This window comes from Scardinius erythrophthalmus (genome assembly GCF_964197995.2).
Source record: "Scardinius erythrophthalmus genome assembly, chromosome: 21".
NCBI lineage: Eukaryota > Metazoa > Chordata > Actinopteri > Cypriniformes > Leuciscidae > Scardinius > Scardinius erythrophthalmus.
Window position 1 is genome coordinate 21,258,309 of NC_138241.1, and position 19,473 is coordinate 21,277,781.

The 19,473-nt window shown below is 39.1% G+C and overlaps 1 protein-coding gene across 11 annotated transcripts in view; it reads right to left on the reverse strand.

The window, feature by feature from the left end:
- tacc2 (transforming, acidic coiled-coil containing protein 2) overlaps positions 1–19,473 on the reverse strand; it is a 64,963-nt gene that overhangs the window by 39,943 nt on the left and 5,547 nt on the right. For 5 of the 11 annotated variants that reach the window (XM_081350159.1, XM_081350157.1, XM_081350166.1 and 2 more), the window contains exons 2-6: positions 17,419–17,518; positions 16,066–16,122; positions 11,079–11,296; positions 9,910–10,038; positions 274–7,314 (exon numbers count right to left, since the gene is read on the reverse strand). In XM_081350159.1, the coding sequence (XP_081206285.1) occupies positions 274–7,314; positions 9,910–10,038; positions 11,079–11,296; positions 16,066–16,122; positions 17,419–17,451 (7,478 nt within the window). In that variant the 5' untranslated portion in view covers positions 17,452–17,518. Of the gene's footprint in view, positions 1–273; positions 7,315–9,909; positions 10,039–11,078; positions 11,297–14,536; positions 14,870–16,065; positions 16,123–17,418; positions 17,519–19,473 lie in introns of those variants that run through there. The other 6 variants (XM_081350161.1, XM_081350160.1, XM_081350165.1 and 3 more) reach the window with 5 other exon arrangements.

A 19,473-nucleotide genomic window follows, 5' to 3' on the forward strand; every position in this document is an offset into this window, starting at 1 on the left:
GTGTTTGTGCGTGGGTATGAAAGGATTCTTTCTTGCCCTAAAGGGCATGAGTTGATGTCACTGTTGAGGTCACTCTCAGGAGATAATGGTCTTTTCACACAAAACATCACACAATTCTATTCCAGGTTCTGTGATACACTGTTCTTAATAAATAATTTAATGTGTGTCAATTAAACCCACTACATTTATTTAGAAATTTCTGTGAGTGCAACAAAGTCACTTTCCCTCACTGTCTGTCATTTAAAAAAACAACCACATCGATTTGAAAAGTACCTGTTTTCTGTAGCTCCACATGTAGTCTCATCTCTGTGCTCTGGAATGATCTGAGACATGGAGGCTGCTTCCTTCAGAGCTCTGAGCCAATCAGAATTTTCAGAAGAGTTGACTGACCTCTCAGGTACAAAGACTACACTTAGGTCTTGTCTATCTGAACTGTCTTTAATCGGTGATACCTGAACGGTCCCTGGGTCTGAACCCAGCAACACATCTGCCGATTCTGACACCTTGCTGAGTTCCTCTTCACTAACTTCACTGTCTTTCAGTATTGCTTTTTCAGTAAGAAGCGATTCTATGTTTCCACAATAGCTATCTGCTATGTCAAGATTTTGCTTGCTGCTACTTTTAGATGTATCTGTCACAGTTTCACATAAAGTTTGAATAAAAGACTTGGTGGGCTGCTGACTAGACTGTTGATTGACGGTGAGAGGGGGCTGGAGGGAATCCTGGTGGTCAGTCACCAAGTAGACAGCGGTCTCAGGGTATGACAATGACACAACCTTTTTCATTTCAATCAGTGTCTCATCAGTGACTTCCTTTATTGGCTGGTCTACACTACCGACTATTACTTCATCAGGGGAAGATAAAGAATGCTCCTCCAGCTTGCTTTGGTTTTCTTTGGATATGCTTTCTTTCACTACAGACTCTGAAGACTTAGGTTCAGCCCTTTTGGACATCTCTAAGCATTCTTTTTCAACTGTCTTATTCTCTTCTTCATCCTCTATCTGTTTACTTATCTTTTCTTGAATTCCTTCTGGCTGTTGTCTGTCATTTGAAACGGTGTCTTCTGCTTTCATAGAACTGATTGTGTTTTCAGAGCCTGAACAAGTTCTTACAAGTTGTGACTGCATGAGCTGCTGTTCAGAACACTGTGTATCCTGCTCCTCTGTGTTTTGGGTACGGACTGGGAATTGCTCTGACAAATGCTTATTAAGCTGCTCCATCCTCCAGGCGGCTGTCTCAGATTGCTGAGAGGAATTGGGAGTATTGGACTCTACTGAATCTTTAGAAGCATGATCCACACTTATCTCTTTTTCCTCTTTAATACTTTCCTGGAGCACAGAAGCAGATAAAGTGGATGTGGTGGAGAGCTGCCCATCAGAGGGCTGAAAAACGAACTCTTTCGCTTGTTGAAGTTGGGAAGTTCCTGCAGGAGACATCTGTGCACTAGTGTTTCCAATGTCTCCAGGGGTAACAGAACCGAAATATTTATCATTTGTTTTTAGTCCTGCTACATGGTGTGAGAGGCTGGGAAGCACAGAGAATTCACTTGAGTGATTTATAGGAAGTTCTGAGCCTTTCTTGGTGTCAAGGATTTCATCCAACACATTTCCATGCTCGTCCACACTAGTCTGTGATTTGGTACATTCTGCATGTTTACTCACACTTTCCTGTGATGCTGAGATTGAAGGCTCTTTTGCCTCTATAGCCTCTATAACCTTTTTGACTACTGAAGTTTCAGAAGCTGACAATGCTGTGACAGACGAGTTGGGAGCCGGCTGTGTTTGAATTTCACTTGAAATACTTTCGACACAAACAGGAAAATTCCCACCACTAAGATCTATTTTTTTCATACTCTGCTCTTCATTCTGTGGACATACATTGTACACAGCAACATCTTTGTCATTGCCACCCACCAGTATGGCACTCTCTGATGTGCTGTTTAGGGAACCTTGAGCCTCTGCACTACAATACACCATCACTTTCTCTTGCGTTTCACTTGCCTCAGCATCTGCATGATTATTGGTCTCAGCATTTTCTAAACCATTGCTTTTACCCACACTTAACACTGTTTCTGGGGCACTCATAAACTTATGTTGCTGTTGAAGCTCTTGGGATTGTGAAAATACCAAATCTGACTGGCTCAAGGCCCACGGATCTTGCGTGTGGTCTCTCTCAGGAAAAGCATTCACCACTGCAGACAGGGTCTGATCAATGATTGGAGGAGATTTTTCAGTTGGTGCCCCTCTACAACCCAGAGCCTCTTCTATAATCCCTTTAGAGGTTAAATCAGGATCAGGCACAAAACTAGACTGCAATTTTCCTCTTGGAATGGTTTCATTTAATAGTTTTTCTTCTCCTGATAACTTGAAGTGATTTATTAATGTCTGGTTCTCTCCTTGTGTTTGATCAAAATCTTCTTTTGCAGCAGTCTTATCCTGTTCTTCAGAAGTATTTGTCCTTTCTTTGCTGTCCTTTTCTGTGACAGATTTTACATTGTGTCTCTCATTTTCTTTCACACACTCCTTGTTTTGCTCTCCTCCCATCACCTGCCTGAACCCTTCGGATACATCTTTATTAATTCTTACATTGTCTACAGACACATGTTGAACGGGTTCTTCAGCCAGAAGTGTATCATCCTGTAAGTGCATCTGGAGCGAATCACATTTGATATCATCATTAGGACTCTGTGTTGTCAAAGCAGATTGAGAATCAGTACAAGATGCTTTAGAGTTAGTTTCCACTCTGCTGTCCTTCTGCTCCCTAAAAGCCATTTCTTCTTGTTCCTTTCTTTCATCCTGCTTCACATTTTTCTGTTCATTTCCCTCTTCCTGAGAGGCACTAGATTCATTTTTTGCACTGAATTCTTCTTCAGTTTCCTTCACACTCTCCTTGTTGTGATCTTCTCCTTTCACCTGCTTGAATCTTTCAGATTTGTCTTCATCCTGGTTCACATTTTTCTGTTCATTTCCTTCTTCCTGAGAGGCACTAGTTTCATTTTTTGCACTGGATTCTTCTTCAGTTTCCTTCACACTCTCCTTGTTGTGATCTTCTCCTTTCACCTGCTTGAACTTTTCAGATTTGTCTTCATTATTTAACTCATTGTCTGTTGTAACATTTGTAGGTACACTGCATAAATAATTTTCATGTTTAGAATTGACATGTCCTTCTCTCTTCTCTTTTTGACCAATATCAAATTCTTCAGTGCCCTTAGATGCTTCATTCTCTTTCATCTTTGCATTTACAACAAGATCTGGGTTTTTTGAAACTAGCGGTGAACAACCTGCCTGTTCTGGTCTGTCAGTAGTGAGCAGAAGGGACCCAGATGATGCTGCAATTTCCTGTGCGGAGACACCAACAGTGTAGGGCGGATCATCTGCATTTTGTTTTCTTAACATGTCTTCATTTACATCTGACTGTTGATTCGTTTGGTCTGCAATATTATTTACAATCTCTGTATCAGACTTAAACACAGGGTTCACACTGCAATGCTCCCCGGTTCCTGCTACAGCAATATCACAGTCATTAATGGACTCGGAGTGACTCAGCATTGGGCCTGGAGCCTTTAGTACAATGACAGACACATCTCTGGCATCACTGTTAGTGCTTTGTTTGGTGGTTGAGGAAAGATCACTTTGTGCTGGTACTATAGTTTCCGCTGCAGGAAGAGAGGGGACTGTTGTGTCTCCAGCATCCACTGCGTCACTTTTCATTATTTCACCACTAAACTGTGATTCTGTCTGATAGGTCAGCATGTCTGCACACTTAACAGCTTTTGACAGGAGTGGCAACTCTGAGGTTGTAGTAGGATGCTCTGTGTTGAATTTGTTTTCTGGTTGAGTGCAAGGACACATGCTGTCTGTGTCTGGGGCTGCTGCTGGAGACATGGAGCTGTTTTTTACCTGTGACTCCTCTTCATGTGTGTATTTTTCTCTGCATAACTCATGCTCTTGACTGTCATTCACAAAATTCTTTGAATTACTTGGACTTATTACTTCTATAACATCTGCTTCAGGTAACCCACATCCCTTTGTTTTGTCAGTCTCTTCATTCAGCTTTTCCTTGCTGCCAAATAGCATTTCTATATGTCTCCGTTCAAATCCTTCAGACACAGCAATATCAGCCCGCTCACCATCCACAGCAGGACTGCTGTTACGACCCTCTTGTAGAGAAACGTCCTGTAGTAAAACACTATTCTTCTCAGTGGATGCTGACTCATCTGTATCATTTGGACTGATCTGAGTAACATTCAAAGACTCTTTATATTCTTGGTTCTGTTTAATTGCTTCAGTTTCTTCCAGAATTTCATTAACCACATCCTTTGTTTCAGTAACACTGGTGGTCTCATCTGCAGCTGACAGTGATGAAAATATAACAGAATTTTTATTGTTAACATCAGTTTCATCTGTCACTTTTCTACTTTCTTCACAACCACCCATATTTACATTAACATTTTCTTCAAGTTTTATAGTAGTCTCACCCTGCTCTTGAGATGTGCTGGTCGTTTCTCTGCAGTCCTTTGACCCTTTATATGTCGTTTCCACTTCCACTTTTGGCTTCCAATTTCTTTCCTCTTTACCTCCTTCCTCAAAAGCAGTAGGTTCTTTTAATGCACTGGATTTTTCCTTTTCTATTTCTGGTTTGTTGATGGTAAGAAAACCTTTAAAGTTAAAACTAGTTTCTTTTACCGGGTGTCGTAGACTTTCAAATACCATCAGTGGAGGCAGAGAGGCACATTCAGTCATTTGGCCTTTCAGCGCTGTATCCTTTTGGTCGTCAAAAGAGCTCTGCATACCTTTTGGAGACATACGCCCTTCCACCTTGGTACAACTTCCAGCGATATCCCTCATGGTCACTTGTAGCTTAGTTGATTGAGATGTGTCTTCACTTGTGGGAGTTGTTTCTTGTTTTTGTTGCTGTGTTTCTGTCTTGATGGATGTGTCACAGCTTGTGGTTCTAGTTTGTGAAGAGCTCTGTACCTGTTGATTGTTGACTTGCGCAGCGAGGCATTCGTTTTCCAAAGAAAATGCTGGCGGAAATGATCTATCACTGCCAAGCAATTCTGCTCCTGATGCACTTGGGCTAGGATTCAGATTAGCCTCTTCCTCTCTCTGCGTTTCTGTCTCTGTAGAATTTATGTGGGAAAGAGGAGGGGGTGGGCTGATGGAGACGCAGTCGTTTATTCGGTTGATGGTCAGAGGAAACGGGGCTGTGCCTGCTGTGAGAGGAAGGATGAGGTCACTCTCGTCTTGTGTCGCCGCTAGTGATGCTGTGATACCGTGGGATGGACACGTCTCGGTTGCTGTCTCTGTCTGTGACACCCTGCCGGCATGTGCTGCGTTCTGTGCTCCTCCTTCGCTTGTCTCTTTCCCCTCCTCTTCACTCTCTCTTTTTCTCGCCTTTGATCGTGAACTCCCCACCTTCCAGTCACATGTTCCAAGGACGCCTGGAGAGGAATATGTGACCAGAGCTTTGTCCTCTGTGTCGACCGTGCCTGTATCCTTGTTTCCAGCTGGGGAGAGTGCGATCGGCAGACCCCCTCCCTTCCCCTCGCTCTCTGTCGAGTTGTGTGGCATTTTGTTGCCACAGCTCTCCTCAGTCGCCTCCTCTGTCGGAACAGGTGAGCACTTAATCTTTGGAAAGATTACTGAGGTGCATTGCCGTCCCTGTTCAGCCGTAATTTCAGTTAATGTTCCCTGTGAGCTTGGAGACTCATCTGCTTCCAGCACTGTCGATTCTCTCTCTGCTGCTTGTATTATTATTGCGACACTTTGAAACGCATCATCTCTCTTCTTCTCTCCCTCACTTTCTATCATTTCTGGCATCGTGGGTGTTTGTAGCAATGTGGAGGCAGCGGACTCTGCTGAAGCCTGTTCAAGAGCACTCTCTTCCTCTTCTTCTGCACCGGTTCGGTTCAGAGAGTGTGAATTCCCCCACAGTGCTGCGTTTGCGTCAGCTCCACTGCCTAAAGAAGGTCCATTCTCCGGCTCCAGTGGACATGTCTCTAAGTCATATCTCCCTTCAGGCTCATCTTCAGGGGCTGTTTTAGCTTGGCCGAAATCAATCAAAACAGCAGATGCATCAGACACATTTTTCTCATGTTTTACTTCCCCTGTCGTACAGTGGTTGTGGTGTATGGTTTCAGCTTCTGATATTGATTTGTAGGGTCCATCTGTCTGATCCTGGTCATCATGTTGCTCCGGCCCCTGTGGAGAGTGCAGTCTCAGGGCAGGTGGAGCCTCAGCCAGTGAAAAATTAGCTTGGTGAGCCTTGGGTTCTGGAGGTGGGGAGCAGATCAATTGTTTACCCTCAGGACTCAGCTGTTCTGAGAGTCCTAATTCTGGTCTTTGATGCTCAAGGCTTGATCCTACTTTTGTGTTTGTTTCTATCTGTCCACTTATCTGCTGCTGTGTCCCTGACTCCACCTGTTTTTGTGTGTTTGGTTGTACGCTTATTTTAGCTTCTAAGTGTAACGTATGACCAGCATGTTTATCCATATGTGGGGATTGGCATGCCAGTAAATCACTAATTAACTGACTATGCATCTCTATTTTCATCTGTGTAGCTTTTGCAGAACTGATGACTTCTTCGATCACAGGATTTAACTCGTGAAGTACTCCGGTTTCTCTCTGGGTTGTGTGTGCTATAAAATTTATTTTCTTTTCATCTTGTGTGCTCTCACCCTCCAGGGTGTATTTCGATGAGCAGATGTCTTGTATTGATTGATCCTGGGTAAGTGTTTCCTTTGCTGTATCCATCTCTGATGTTGTTTGTGTACCTGTCCATATGCTATGTGTTGTTTGGTGGCCAGCTACGTTCTCAGCGGTGTCTATTTTTGTCTCTATCTCTAAATTTCTTTGCTGTTCTGCCTCTGACAGCTGGCTAGCTTCCTCACTGTGGTTTTCTGTTAAATCCTTGATGTTTTTGACATCCTTAGCTCCAGCTGTACAAGTATTAGTTAGCTTTTTTCCTAGAACATATTCTCTGAAGCTGAACACCCCCTCTTCACCTGCGGAGGAGTCGTTTTTGTGTGCTCCATTTTCATGGCAATCTCCATGAAATTTGATATTTTTCTCATCATTTTCAGGCAGGGCTAAAGAGAAACACCTGTCCAGATCACCTGCAGTCCATGTGTCTGCATGGGAGGTTATGCCAAGAGCAGTCATTTCGTCCTCACATTCCTTTAAAGCTTCCTGGAGTTCATAATCCACCTGGGCAGCCAAAGGATTGAGGGATGGAGCATCTTGCTGAGGTGTGCTAGACAAGTGGTTCTGGGTCAGCGATGTGGTCTCAGTAGAAACTTGGTCACCATCACAGCTAACAGCGTCCACCAAAAAAGAGACATTAGAATAAATCTGCTCTGGGATACATTCAGTTGTTTATTCCACACCAAGCCGAAGCACTCCACTTCACCTCATGCCAGAGACAGTATGAGAGTTCATGCATGGGCACAACTTAGTGCTTTAAAAGCAAAAGAAACTAAAGACACACACACTGCAAAACATGTTTGTTGTCTAAAAACTAAGAAAAAATTTCTTGAGAAGCAAAAGTGCATAAGATCATAAGAATATGACTTGAATTAAGCTTATATTTCTTATCTCACTAGCTTTTTTGTTTTAAACTAAATATAGCCTAGTGAATACATTTTTTGAAAAAGTATTTTTATCATGCAATTTTGCTCCTCAAGTAAATGTATCTTATTTTAAAGATGTTTAGATAATTTTATTGGAAACCAATGCTTATAAAAACTGATTATAAAAATGATTGCTTAATAAAAGGCTTTTTACCAGTGCACACATCAAAAAGGTTTGACTAGTATTACACTGTCATGATTTTTACATTGGGTAAACCACTTCAATTCCTCATTTCAACTTTATATATCACTTGCAATCATGTGCAATTTTTATTGAGATTATAATCAAGATGCCGAAATACTGTAATTTTGAAAAACTGAAATAAGAGTGTTTGCCAAGTAAAAGCCTTCATAGAATTCATAGCCTCAAGTCTTATAGACTTGGCAGAAAAATCCTGTTTTAGATGAAGGTTAATGCATCAGTGCTTTTAGTGTAGTGTAATTAGTGTGAGTGGCTACCTATATGTATGATAGAAGAGCACCAGCCAAAAAAAAAAAAAAAAAACAGCAAACAACCTTATTACCGCAGACATTATACAACCTGGTGAATCTCTGTGACTATATCACGTTTCCAGAGCTGAAACACAGTCAGTGACTAACATCCCAATAAAATATGACATCCATGCTTCCTCCACACTGCCTGTCTCACCTAGTGTTCTTCTCTCTCTGTGCCTCCAGGGGCATTAACAGAACAGAGACACCATAGCTAACACATTTATGCCTGTCATTTTACACTAAAACTCTATCAATCACCTTCACCTCAAATGGAAACAAATGAGGGAGCAGATCCTCATGTGTTTTTCTATTGGACCACAGAGTGGTCATGTGATCAGCCAGCTTGGCTTGCTGATGACAACAGGCTCAACCACACAGCCTTTTTCTTTTTTCAGTAAATGATTATGACTGGAAGCTGACACTCCCATTCAGAGGAGGCCAGCAAAAAAAAAGTTTCTAACTCTTCTCTGGCATAACTGGAAAGTCAGACAGCTGTACTGCAGTTTAAGTTACGGCATTTATGCTTGTATATGCTAAAATCCTGAGGCATTTTGGCATACTGCATGTCTGCATGAATTACCGAACTGCAGCCACTCCCTACTGCACTGTCAGGCAGCATTTCAATACCCACAATCCTGTGTCCTTCACCTAATAGCCCTTTCAGCATAAAAACATGATGCAGAAAAAAATATTAATAAAAAAACTAAACATAAAAGAGAAACTAAGTATACCCTTGAAACATGTCAAGTATGAATGGAGATCCCATCTGTGTATGCAATAGCAACCAGATTTGTTAATGTGTTGATAATTCTCTCAACAGGAAATAAAATGAACACACACACGAAACGACCGCAAACATACACACACCACACTCAAACATGGCTTTCGGTTAAGGAGGACATCTCTCACACCGTACACTGATCTAGCGTGGTAAACCATACATTTTCACCATGCAAGTGTGTTAAAGTGTAATTTCAGCTGGCCAATCAAAAAATCAACCAAAAACAACACTAGTTTAGTTCACAGCAAACCAGCTCAACAAACTGTAAAGCCAAACATATTCAACAGACCACCAACCCAGTAAGCACAGCTACGTTGGTGTAAAGGTTTTTTTAAGTTGTGAAAAGGTTGATAATGTTTTTTTACAAAATACTTAAATATGTAAGTGTAAATAATATATATTTTCACAAGGATTCAGAAACATTTTATAATTGCCATTACCACATCTGACCTGTTTTTGACGCTTACATTTTAAATGTGTTTAACCTTAAAAAGTAAGCTATTTCTGGTTGTATTTTGCTCATAAATATGCATTTTATAAACAAAAAAAATATTTTTAAGCCTTTTCATTCAAATGTGCTGATTGCAACTATAGATTTTTGATAAACCTAAATAAGGAATATATCCCTTTTCTTTTCTCAAAGTTGCTGTTTGGGTATTGATATTTTTTTAATCCAAATACAAAATACATGTCATGTTTTCATTATGCCATTTTTTTCATGTCTTTATGCTGTTTGTCGAACATTTTTTAAACAATAACTAACTAAATTGACTAAAATGCAATGAAATATAAACAAGTTTTGTGCTTACTGGGAGGAAACTCCATTTACCCAGCACATATCAATTGCCACAGCCAGAACACAAAATGGAGCAAAAGAGATCTCACCAAAATCTATTACATAAATGAAAACATGAATAAACGTTGGCCCAATTAAAAATGTCCATCTATTATGCCATAGTAGACTGGTATCTCTCTGTCTCCATTTCCATTATTACTCTGTTACCTCTTCATGAGGCCCACTACTGGTGGACTGGCCTCCATGTAGTGCTCTAGGCCTGCCAGCAGAGGGTTGGCAGTGCCACCCAGTGCCACAGTCTCATTCTTCATCTCACCCAAGCCCACCTGCTCACAACTATACACACATACACAAATAAATGCCCTTTAATATATGAGCCTCAAAAGAAGCCAGGTTTTATCAAATTACAAACATTATACGAACAGACTGTGTGGTGCATTGTACAATTTATTTGCTTGAAATTCATAACGTTTTCAATTTTTGCCATTTTAGTTTTAGAATTGACTACAGATCTTTAAAGTGATTCAGGTCATAAAATAAATATTTAAGTACTGTAGAAAGAGATTCATCAATATGAACTGTTGTTAAAATCCCACTAATACACTACATACTAATACTATTCTATTAATACTACTAAACTACAAAACAATATTTAGTCATACTACTAAATAATATTTAATAGAAAATATATGTATAAATAATATAATTCATGTAAAATAATGATGTCTGCAAACAAGCCTTTCATTTTCATTAGCATTACATACATAAAATCATGTAAAATAAAAGTCACTGGAGTGTGCCTTGGCTGTACAACCTTAACAGCTGGTGAGGTTTGCGGCTCTTTTGTAGGCTTGCCAATTATCCATTCAGTCAAGTTTTCCATAGGAATGAGTCAGAGATTATTAGAATTCACACAGCCAAGTGAGTATGAGAAAGGATATTTATAGAATAAGTCCAGTGTTTTGTTTTGCTCTTATTGTGAAAGAGTAAGATTGTAAAAATGTTTGAGTGTCAAAGTCCGATCTAATCTGTGGCTTCCAGTTTCAAGACAGATATGAACTTGCGTTATTCTATGCATCCTCAATTCCCAGGTGAGCTCACAATTTAATGGCATCTTAAAAAACAATAATCACTTCTTTAATCTCTTTATCTTTGTATCTAGAGTACAAAAAGCACACAAAAAAGAACAAAAAGTTTTTTGTTTACCAGATATGTGTATGCAAAACATAACTGAAAGGCAAAAAAAATTTGCATCAGATGTGTGAACAACTTTTCAACAGAATCAGCCATCCTGTTGAAACTTGCCCCTTGATTATTGTCTGATGACAGGTCTACTCCTCAACAAAATGATCTTTAGTAAATGAGTTGAGACTTACCCAAGTGAGGTTCCCCAGGTGAGATTGAACTCAGTGCTGAGGTCAAGGTCTAAGCTGGGCAGCAGATCATGGGGAAACTCTAGCTCTTCTTTATCCTCCTCTTCCTGTCTTTGTGGCTTTTCTTCTTCGTCAGCAGGCACCGGTGGTTCCCCGGTGACTGAATCAGTGTGGACAGACTTTTCCTTCAGTGGGCTCACCTTGTCGGTGTGTACTGTGGCCTGAGAATCACAATAAAAGTAGTTAGAGCACTGACTGGCACAATCTGTTTTTATCTCAGATCCGTAAATCACTCAGACCAGCTGCACACACTTAACATGGCCTACTTGCCACTTAGTGAACAAGATAGTCGTTCAACCCGAGATTATGTTTCTTTACATGTACAGGGCTTGACTTTTAACATAAAAAGAAAACACACCCACCATGTCAATAAAACGCTGAGGCGATTAGACTACAAACCCTGATCATTTATCAGTGTCCCATCTGTACTTTTAGACAAATCTTAAAAAATAAACATGTTGTTTTCAAGGAAGCCAACATATCAGCAAGTTCAGACATGATCATTTTCCCTCAGTTCAGACGTCTTCATACACAACATATGCTTGTAAACTAAAAAGATAATTCAAGGTTAGTAGTGAACTTCCACAGATTTCATTCGCTTACTGTTTCTTTCCAAATGAGGCAAAATAAGCGATTGTGATTTCCAAATGAAAGAAGATGGCTTCATTCAACTGAACTACAAGATTAAATGCATTCTGAAGCATTTTGTAAAGGGTCATGCCAGGCCAATAAATAAATAAATAAATAAATGTAGAATTTCTATATGCAGAATTTATTTACATATAGTGTTTAAATTTAGAATGCATTTTTGATACTGCAAGACAATTGAACTACAAAAAAAAAATCATACTTTTTTAAAAAAAATACTTCAATTACTAAATGATGCGGTTACTTAAAATACTTCCCTTTATACGTTCAAAGAAATCTCCTTCTCTGACGTTTGACTGTTCCCGTTAGGGGTCGAAATAGCGGATCATCCGCATATTTATTCGGCACAGGTTTTACATTCTTATAGGGCTGTCAAACGATTATTTGCGATTAATCGCATCCAAAATAAAAGTTTGTTTTTACATAATACATGTGTGTGTACGGTGTATAATTATTTTCTATATATAAATACACACACATGCATGTATATATTTAAGAAATATTTGCATGTACATACTGTGTATATATATATTTATATTATATATCATTTATATTATATATAAATATTTAATATATAAATAACACATTTTCTTAAATATATATATGCATGTGTTTGTATTTATATATAGAAAATAATTATACTCCGTACACAGACATAAATTATGTAAACACAAACTTTTATTTTGGATGCGATTAATCGCGATTAATCGTTTGACAGCCCTACATTCTTAAAAAAAACATTTAACTAAAATCCTTATGTTAGGATATGATGTTAGTGACATGACAATTAGAGATATTTTTTTAATTTTCAGTATCTCCTTTGCATAATAAATACTCTTATTTAGAGTAAAAGTGTATCTTATCCCTTCAAAACATAGACACACATTCATTTCACTCATTGATCGACAGTATGATTCACAGACAAGTCTTTGTGCAGCAAAAGAAGATTATGTTGCAGGCTCTCTGGAACACAGGTCACATTAGAGATGCATTACACAGAAGCCCCACATCCATTACCCATTGTTTTTATCAGCACACTCGATATACGCATGCATTCCCACCTCTGCTGTAGGTTACGTGTTATACTCTCTCTGAGCATTAAGACATGAGTGAATTCATACATTGATCTACATTCCCAGGCCTTTGTAAGCAGAGTATCAAATGAAACTCCCAGAAGTCCAGACAAACTCAAGTGTTCGGTTTCCATTAGCTTATTCAGAATTTTAATTTGTTTGCCAAACCTGGAATAAACACAAGGGTTTCAAATATCAGTAAGATTTTGTAGTGACAGATGGCTGGGTTTTCAACTGAAAAACAGCTAAATCTCTGAAGAACAGGATGCACTTCACACACCGGTGAACAATCACTGTACTGTAACATTGTATACCTAAATCAGTCTCCCTCAGCCCCCTGTGTGGACCCAGTGCTAGACTATTCCAAAATCCCTGTCATCAATCTGTTTACACTCCCTCAGACAACAAAACAAGGCATTATGATGTAATTTTTAATTAACAAATCAAGCTACATTTTTATTTATGCAATTGGGAAACAGAAGTCTGGGACCACTAATAGTAAAAATACTTCACTGTTTATTTTATTTTGATTGATTTATTTATTGTAATAAATTACATTATCAACAATTTGAGTGAAAAGTTAAACTGAAAAGTTCACAGAAATTGTAAATAACAAAATCCTAAAACTCATTTTGTTGAGCAATAATACTTTATATAACAAGTTAAATCATGAGCCAAATACATAATACTATAAAATAATGACTTTATTTCATTGAATCATTGAGGTTTTGTTCATGCTGCATAAAGCTACATTTATTCACACCTCCACCTGACTAATAATAATACAGCACTTAATCTGTTTATGATCTTGTTTCTCATGGTTGGTTTCAAGTTCCACAGCTTCCTGTTTCCTGTATACACTGTTAACTTGTATCTAACCATAAAAAACCTCAACTGAGCACACAGTAACTAAAATAAGTCACTCTCGATGAGTTACATTTGTCTGTGTGCTTACAATGTTAAAGCTGTATGTGGGCATCTCTTCCCCAGATATGAAATAGGCAACCTTTAAAAAAAGAGCCAGTCTATCATTGTCCTTTGACCTACAGCATGAGTGGTCCTGAAAAGTGGACCCCATATGGTCTCTTTTGCCCTGCCTCTTTAACAGCCCACATTGTCCTCCACTACAGTAAATCCCTGCTGTTAACTACCATGCGTCCTGGCTGTGCAGGGCTACTGGTTGTCATGGCAATCATATAAGCCCAACACAACAGCCTGACCTCTACATAGTTGTGGGATACACACACACACTACCCATAAATTATATGAAATGCAGTCCAGTTTTGAATTAGTATATAAAATATTATCCCTCTTCAGGAAGCACACATTACTGTACTCAGCTAACACATGTAACAATCCATATCAATACAGAAGCAATACAACTATTAGGCCTACACTGCAAAAAAAATGTAATAATGAGCTTTAAATTAGTTTTTTTTCTTCACTTTTTAAATATGTTAACACCTTTAAAAAAAATAATAATAACGTTTTACTACGAAATACACTTGTATTAGAAAAAATACATTCTCTGAAAACAAGTCCTGACATCTCATGCAGCACTCACTGCAACATTGTAAAATTATCTTGTTTTAAGGATTTGACAGATTATAGAAATGCTTGAGAATATAGGTTCAGTGTAAAACGCCACTAAAGCAGACACTAAATAACTGCCAAACTCACCTTCTCTAGGTAAGGAGGAACACACACTTGCACGAGAATGGTGCGGTCCCCGGGGGCGCGAGCAGAGACGTGTGTGTGTGTGCGTGCGTGCGTGCGTGTTTTGGTTCAGCCGGGTAAAGACATAAACATGCTGCAACACATGCTGCCTATGTTCCTGTCTCATCCACAGACTCCTGACTCAGCTCCCTTCTTCACCTCTCTTGCTACAGATCCATGCCCTTCAGAAGAGAACTCTGCTAGTCCCTGAAACTGTGAGACAGACTGTTCCTCATGAGATGCAGTACTAGGAAATCTCAGACTAGTCTAGGACACTCACAGAGCAACTTGAGTAGTGATCCCTCCCCCTTCTCCGGGTAACTCGTTCAGCATGACGCTTCTGCCCTCTGATCCCTCCCTCTCTCTCTCCCTCTCTCTCTCTCTCTCTCTCTCTCTCTCTCTCTCTCTGTCCTGCTTCTGATGTGTGCTCTGCTGCTGTTCTGTCACTTCCTGCTGGGGGACTGAGTGAGGACTGCACTCTGATGCACACGCTGCAGGTGTACACTGGGAAATGAGCCAAAGATCAGTCTCAAAGTAGCTAGCATGGGGGGAACATGATATAGACTAACTTTTGAGGCTTTTGTGAACTAGAAACATATATTTACACTTAAACTCTATGATTTTAAACAGAATACAGACTTGTTGAATGATAATAATAAATAGGCACTCCCTATAGACACTCAATTACTAGGGTCCCCATTATAATGCCGAATTCTAAACACTCTGCAGTGGTTCTCAACCTTTTTGACTGCAAGGTCCCCCTTTGACAACAACAACATTCAAAGGCCCCAGACCTTTCCAGTTGTTCATGAGTTACTGCATATTATTTTTTATTTTTTTTTGTAGTAGTATTCTTTACTCACAATTTAGGCTACCTGATAAAATATTTTAGAGCTTGGCATAACTAGAAAAATTAATATTTTAACCCTGCTTCTTTAGTGGCTTCTTTTTTTAGTGGCATTTTACACTGCAAAAAGTGATAGTAAAAGTGACAGATAGTTTACAAGTGTATTTCGTAGTAAAACTTTTTTATTTTTTAAAGATGTTTAAAAAACATTTTTTAGATTCTTAACAAGTGAAAAGAGACTAATTAAAAACTAATGATAAAGTCATTTTTTGCAAAGCAAAGCTCATTTCTCTGCTAGGGAAAAAAAAAAAATTACAACAGCCTGAGCAGGTTTGCTGACATCCAAGGTTTGTCTGGTTTTAGAATTGTTTTAGGGCTATTCAGCTGGTCATCTATGGGAGACAAGTTGGCCATCCAACTAAACAAGCTGAAAACCAGCTTGGCTATGCTGAGAGACATTTAAGCAAAATATTAAACTAAATCCACGTTAACTGCTCCTATATGTTCTCACTAAATATTTCCCATATTTTCCCAAATATTTTAACTTTGGTTCATGTTTATGAACCAAAGTTAACGTAGAAATACCATGCACACTTCCAGTTCAACTCCACACACACACTCTGAACCCCACCAGCACCTCAATTACCATGGCAGACTGTGTTTCTTCTGGAGGAAATAGCACCACGTTGTCTGGAGCGCCCTCCTGTGGCAGAGACAAATAGGTGTAATGCAAAAGGAGAGATGGATGCAAGTTCTGGAGATATAGGAACAGTCTTGAGAGAAATGCATGGCAGATTTGAGTCACCATATACCTCAGGCAGTCTACGGTGCTGTTGTTGTTGGAAGTTTACCGAGAGTAGCCTAATTAACGTTCGTTCTGGAAACCTACCAAACTGGTTGTAGTCATCCATGAAAAAGCACAGAGCCAAATAGGTTGATCCTATTAAGATAAACCCTGAATTCCAAGTTGAGTAGCCTTTCAATGAAGCATAACATCGCCCAAATATTCCTTTCAGGGTCCATTGAAGATCAAACCACATGTCCGAATTCATAAATTAATTTGAACTCTTTTCCCACCAGCGTTTTTGAAAAAGTGCCAGCCACCGCCAGCAATTTTCTCCTTTAAATTTTTTTTTTATTTTTTTTTTTAGCTTTATTTCCTTTTTATCAACACTTAAATGTGTGAAGTTTTATTTAAAAAAAAGCAACATTGTGAGAAAAAAATGAGAAAATCATGTGTTTGTCAAAGACTACACTAGGCTACATCCAGGTCGGATTCAGAACGATGATCAAACATCGATGGAGTAGATGGAGTCCATCAACACCCCCAACGCCTATTAGTCCTGGGTCGACATTTCATTCAGTAACATTATTAAAAAGTTTTGATGCTGTTTAATGTTGTTGGTCGCGTTATTTTACATGCTATCGCTTGTTTATGTCACCTGTGTTTTGATCAGGAGATTCTCTTTCAGAATTAGCCCAGAGAATCAGTGAAAACACGGAAAGCCGGAAATTTCTGTCAATGGCGGCGGGGAAAGAGTTAATACATCAGCAGCAAAAGATATGTGCGAAAGATTTTAATTATGTAGTTAATATAGGCTAGTAGCGTCTATACTTTTAGTGATGGAGACAGCATAGTGGTTAATACTGGGGGGAAAATCCCACACAGAATGAGTAGCCTTCACCATCTGCACTCTTTCAAAACTAAATGCAGTCAGAATGTTTGACAACACAATGAAAACAGCAGCGCATTATTTTTACCACAGCACTCTCTCTGTCTATATATGTGCTGTTATCTCTAGCACAGCTTGTCACAGGCAGTATGTCAGTTGTGTGGGAATGCAAACAGATGTCACCAAAAAAGTCATAACAGCTCTAAACAAGTGTAGTTTCATTCAAGGCACACAAGCGTTGTAGTTCAAGCCTGGGAAGCATTTCAGAAGAGACGAATAACACTGCGGTGCTGAGCCAGGTATGTCCCAAACAGAAACCCTCTTACCGGAAGCTCTGAAGTGCTGTTCTCATTGCCCATCTTGTTGAGTGGGGTTGGCAGGGGACCCCTTCACATCAGACCGAGACCAATGTGAAGAAAGCAGACACTGTCAAGGAATTACAAACACTATTTCCTCATCAGACATCCAGTGAAACACTGAGCTTTGAGCGATCAGGGAGTGAAATATGTGTGCAAGTATGTGTCATGTGTTGAGATTAAGAGGCTCTGATGAAAGCAGAACAAAGTGCAGAGATGCTGTCCAGTAGAAAAACTTAAGAATATTAATATAGTCATGGCTTTCAGGCAACATTTATACAATAATTTGTACAATAACTATTACGTAAAGGCCTGAATGAATCAAACAACCTGTTAGAAAATCCAAACTCTTCACAGAAGTTCAGATTTCAAGTGCATGTTTTGAATCTTCAAATGTGAAAATCCAGAACACAGAAAAGATAAACCAGATTGAAACCAAATAATCCGAAAACAGAAACCCAGAAGAAACTGTGACAATCTGACTCTCAAAAAAGAGGGACAGTATAGCCAACAGAGAAGTATACACATTCGTACCATATTTATCACTCAAACTGCACTGGGGCTGGTTCACAGTAAAGTTCTTGTTGCTGGTGCCATAGTGTCATATTATAAATAATTATCATTTTAAATCAATAGACTGTGGGATAAAAGAGAACATTTTTAAATGTGATTATGCTGGGTGGGCAATAATGTTATTTGTCGAATACACACTACTGTTCAAAAGTTTGGCATCAGTAAAATCCAGTACTTTAATTCAGCAAGGATGCATTCAATTGTTAAAAAGTGAAAGTAAAGATTTATATTTCAAATTAATGCGGTTTAAAAACAAACAAACGTTCTATTCATCAAAAAATCCTAGGGAAATTTGTCATGGTATCCACAAAAATATTAAAAGTCCTGAGTAATGGCTACTGAACATTCCACTTTACAGTTCTTTTAAATTGTAACAGTATTTCCCAATATCACAGTTTTTACTGTATTTTTGATCAAATAAATGCAGGCTTGGTGAGCATGAGAGACTTCTCTCAAAAATCGCACTGACCCCAAACATTGGAATTGTAGTGTACATATATAATCACAACAATTTTCCTAGTGAAATATAAGAAAAATTTACATTATATATTCACAATAATTTGAACGCACTTTTTTTTGACCATCAAGTCCATTCAATAAAAAATGTGTGTATGATCCTTACTTGTCTGCCAACTTGCAATTATGAGAATGACATTTTAATAGCATCCTTGATCTAAAGTTCATTATCAAAAAAAATGGTATGTTCGATTAATATCCATAAATAATTTCAAACTGTCCGTTTTTCACCGTGCCACATTAAGCGAGTGATATTTTCAGGCCCATTGCACATCTGGCTTGAGAAGTTTCTCACTGTGTGAAGGTTAGTGAGAGTGAGTGGAGGAGTGCGTCTTTTAGCCCATAAAAAAGCTCTTCTAGATGGATCTAACAGAGCTCTGGCCAGAATCTCTTTTGTGAAAAACCACAAGCTCATTATAAACATAAATCAGCTTCCTGGAGCATTTCACACACACTGTTGACCCTCGGCCAGCACTCAGCAGAAAGCTCCAGGGCTCATCAGTCAAGCTGTCGCCCCCTCAAACAACCACAACTACAACATGCTCTAAACTCAGACGGGATCCCATCTATCTAAACCTTCTGTAAAACACCATATCCCTAGTGCTGTGTATTAATCTCTATGAGCATTCACTGAAGATTGAAGGCAGAATGTTAAATTCAGAAATACTAGTCCTAGATATTAAACAAGGTCAGGTAGTTCTTTCATATGGACACAAGAGAACTTAAGCAACATGTTGCACAGTGGCACAGTTTTAGCTCTGAGCAGGACTCTGTTTTTGACCCATTGGCTGTGTTAGTGGGTTAATCTGGCGCAGTAAGCTCATCATTTGACAGATTGTGCTAGTAGATGCGTGTGAATGAGAGGGCTTGGAGATTACTGCCAAAATCAACTAGTCAAAAGAAGCTGCCCTCTGTCTCCCCCTGCTGAGAGTCATT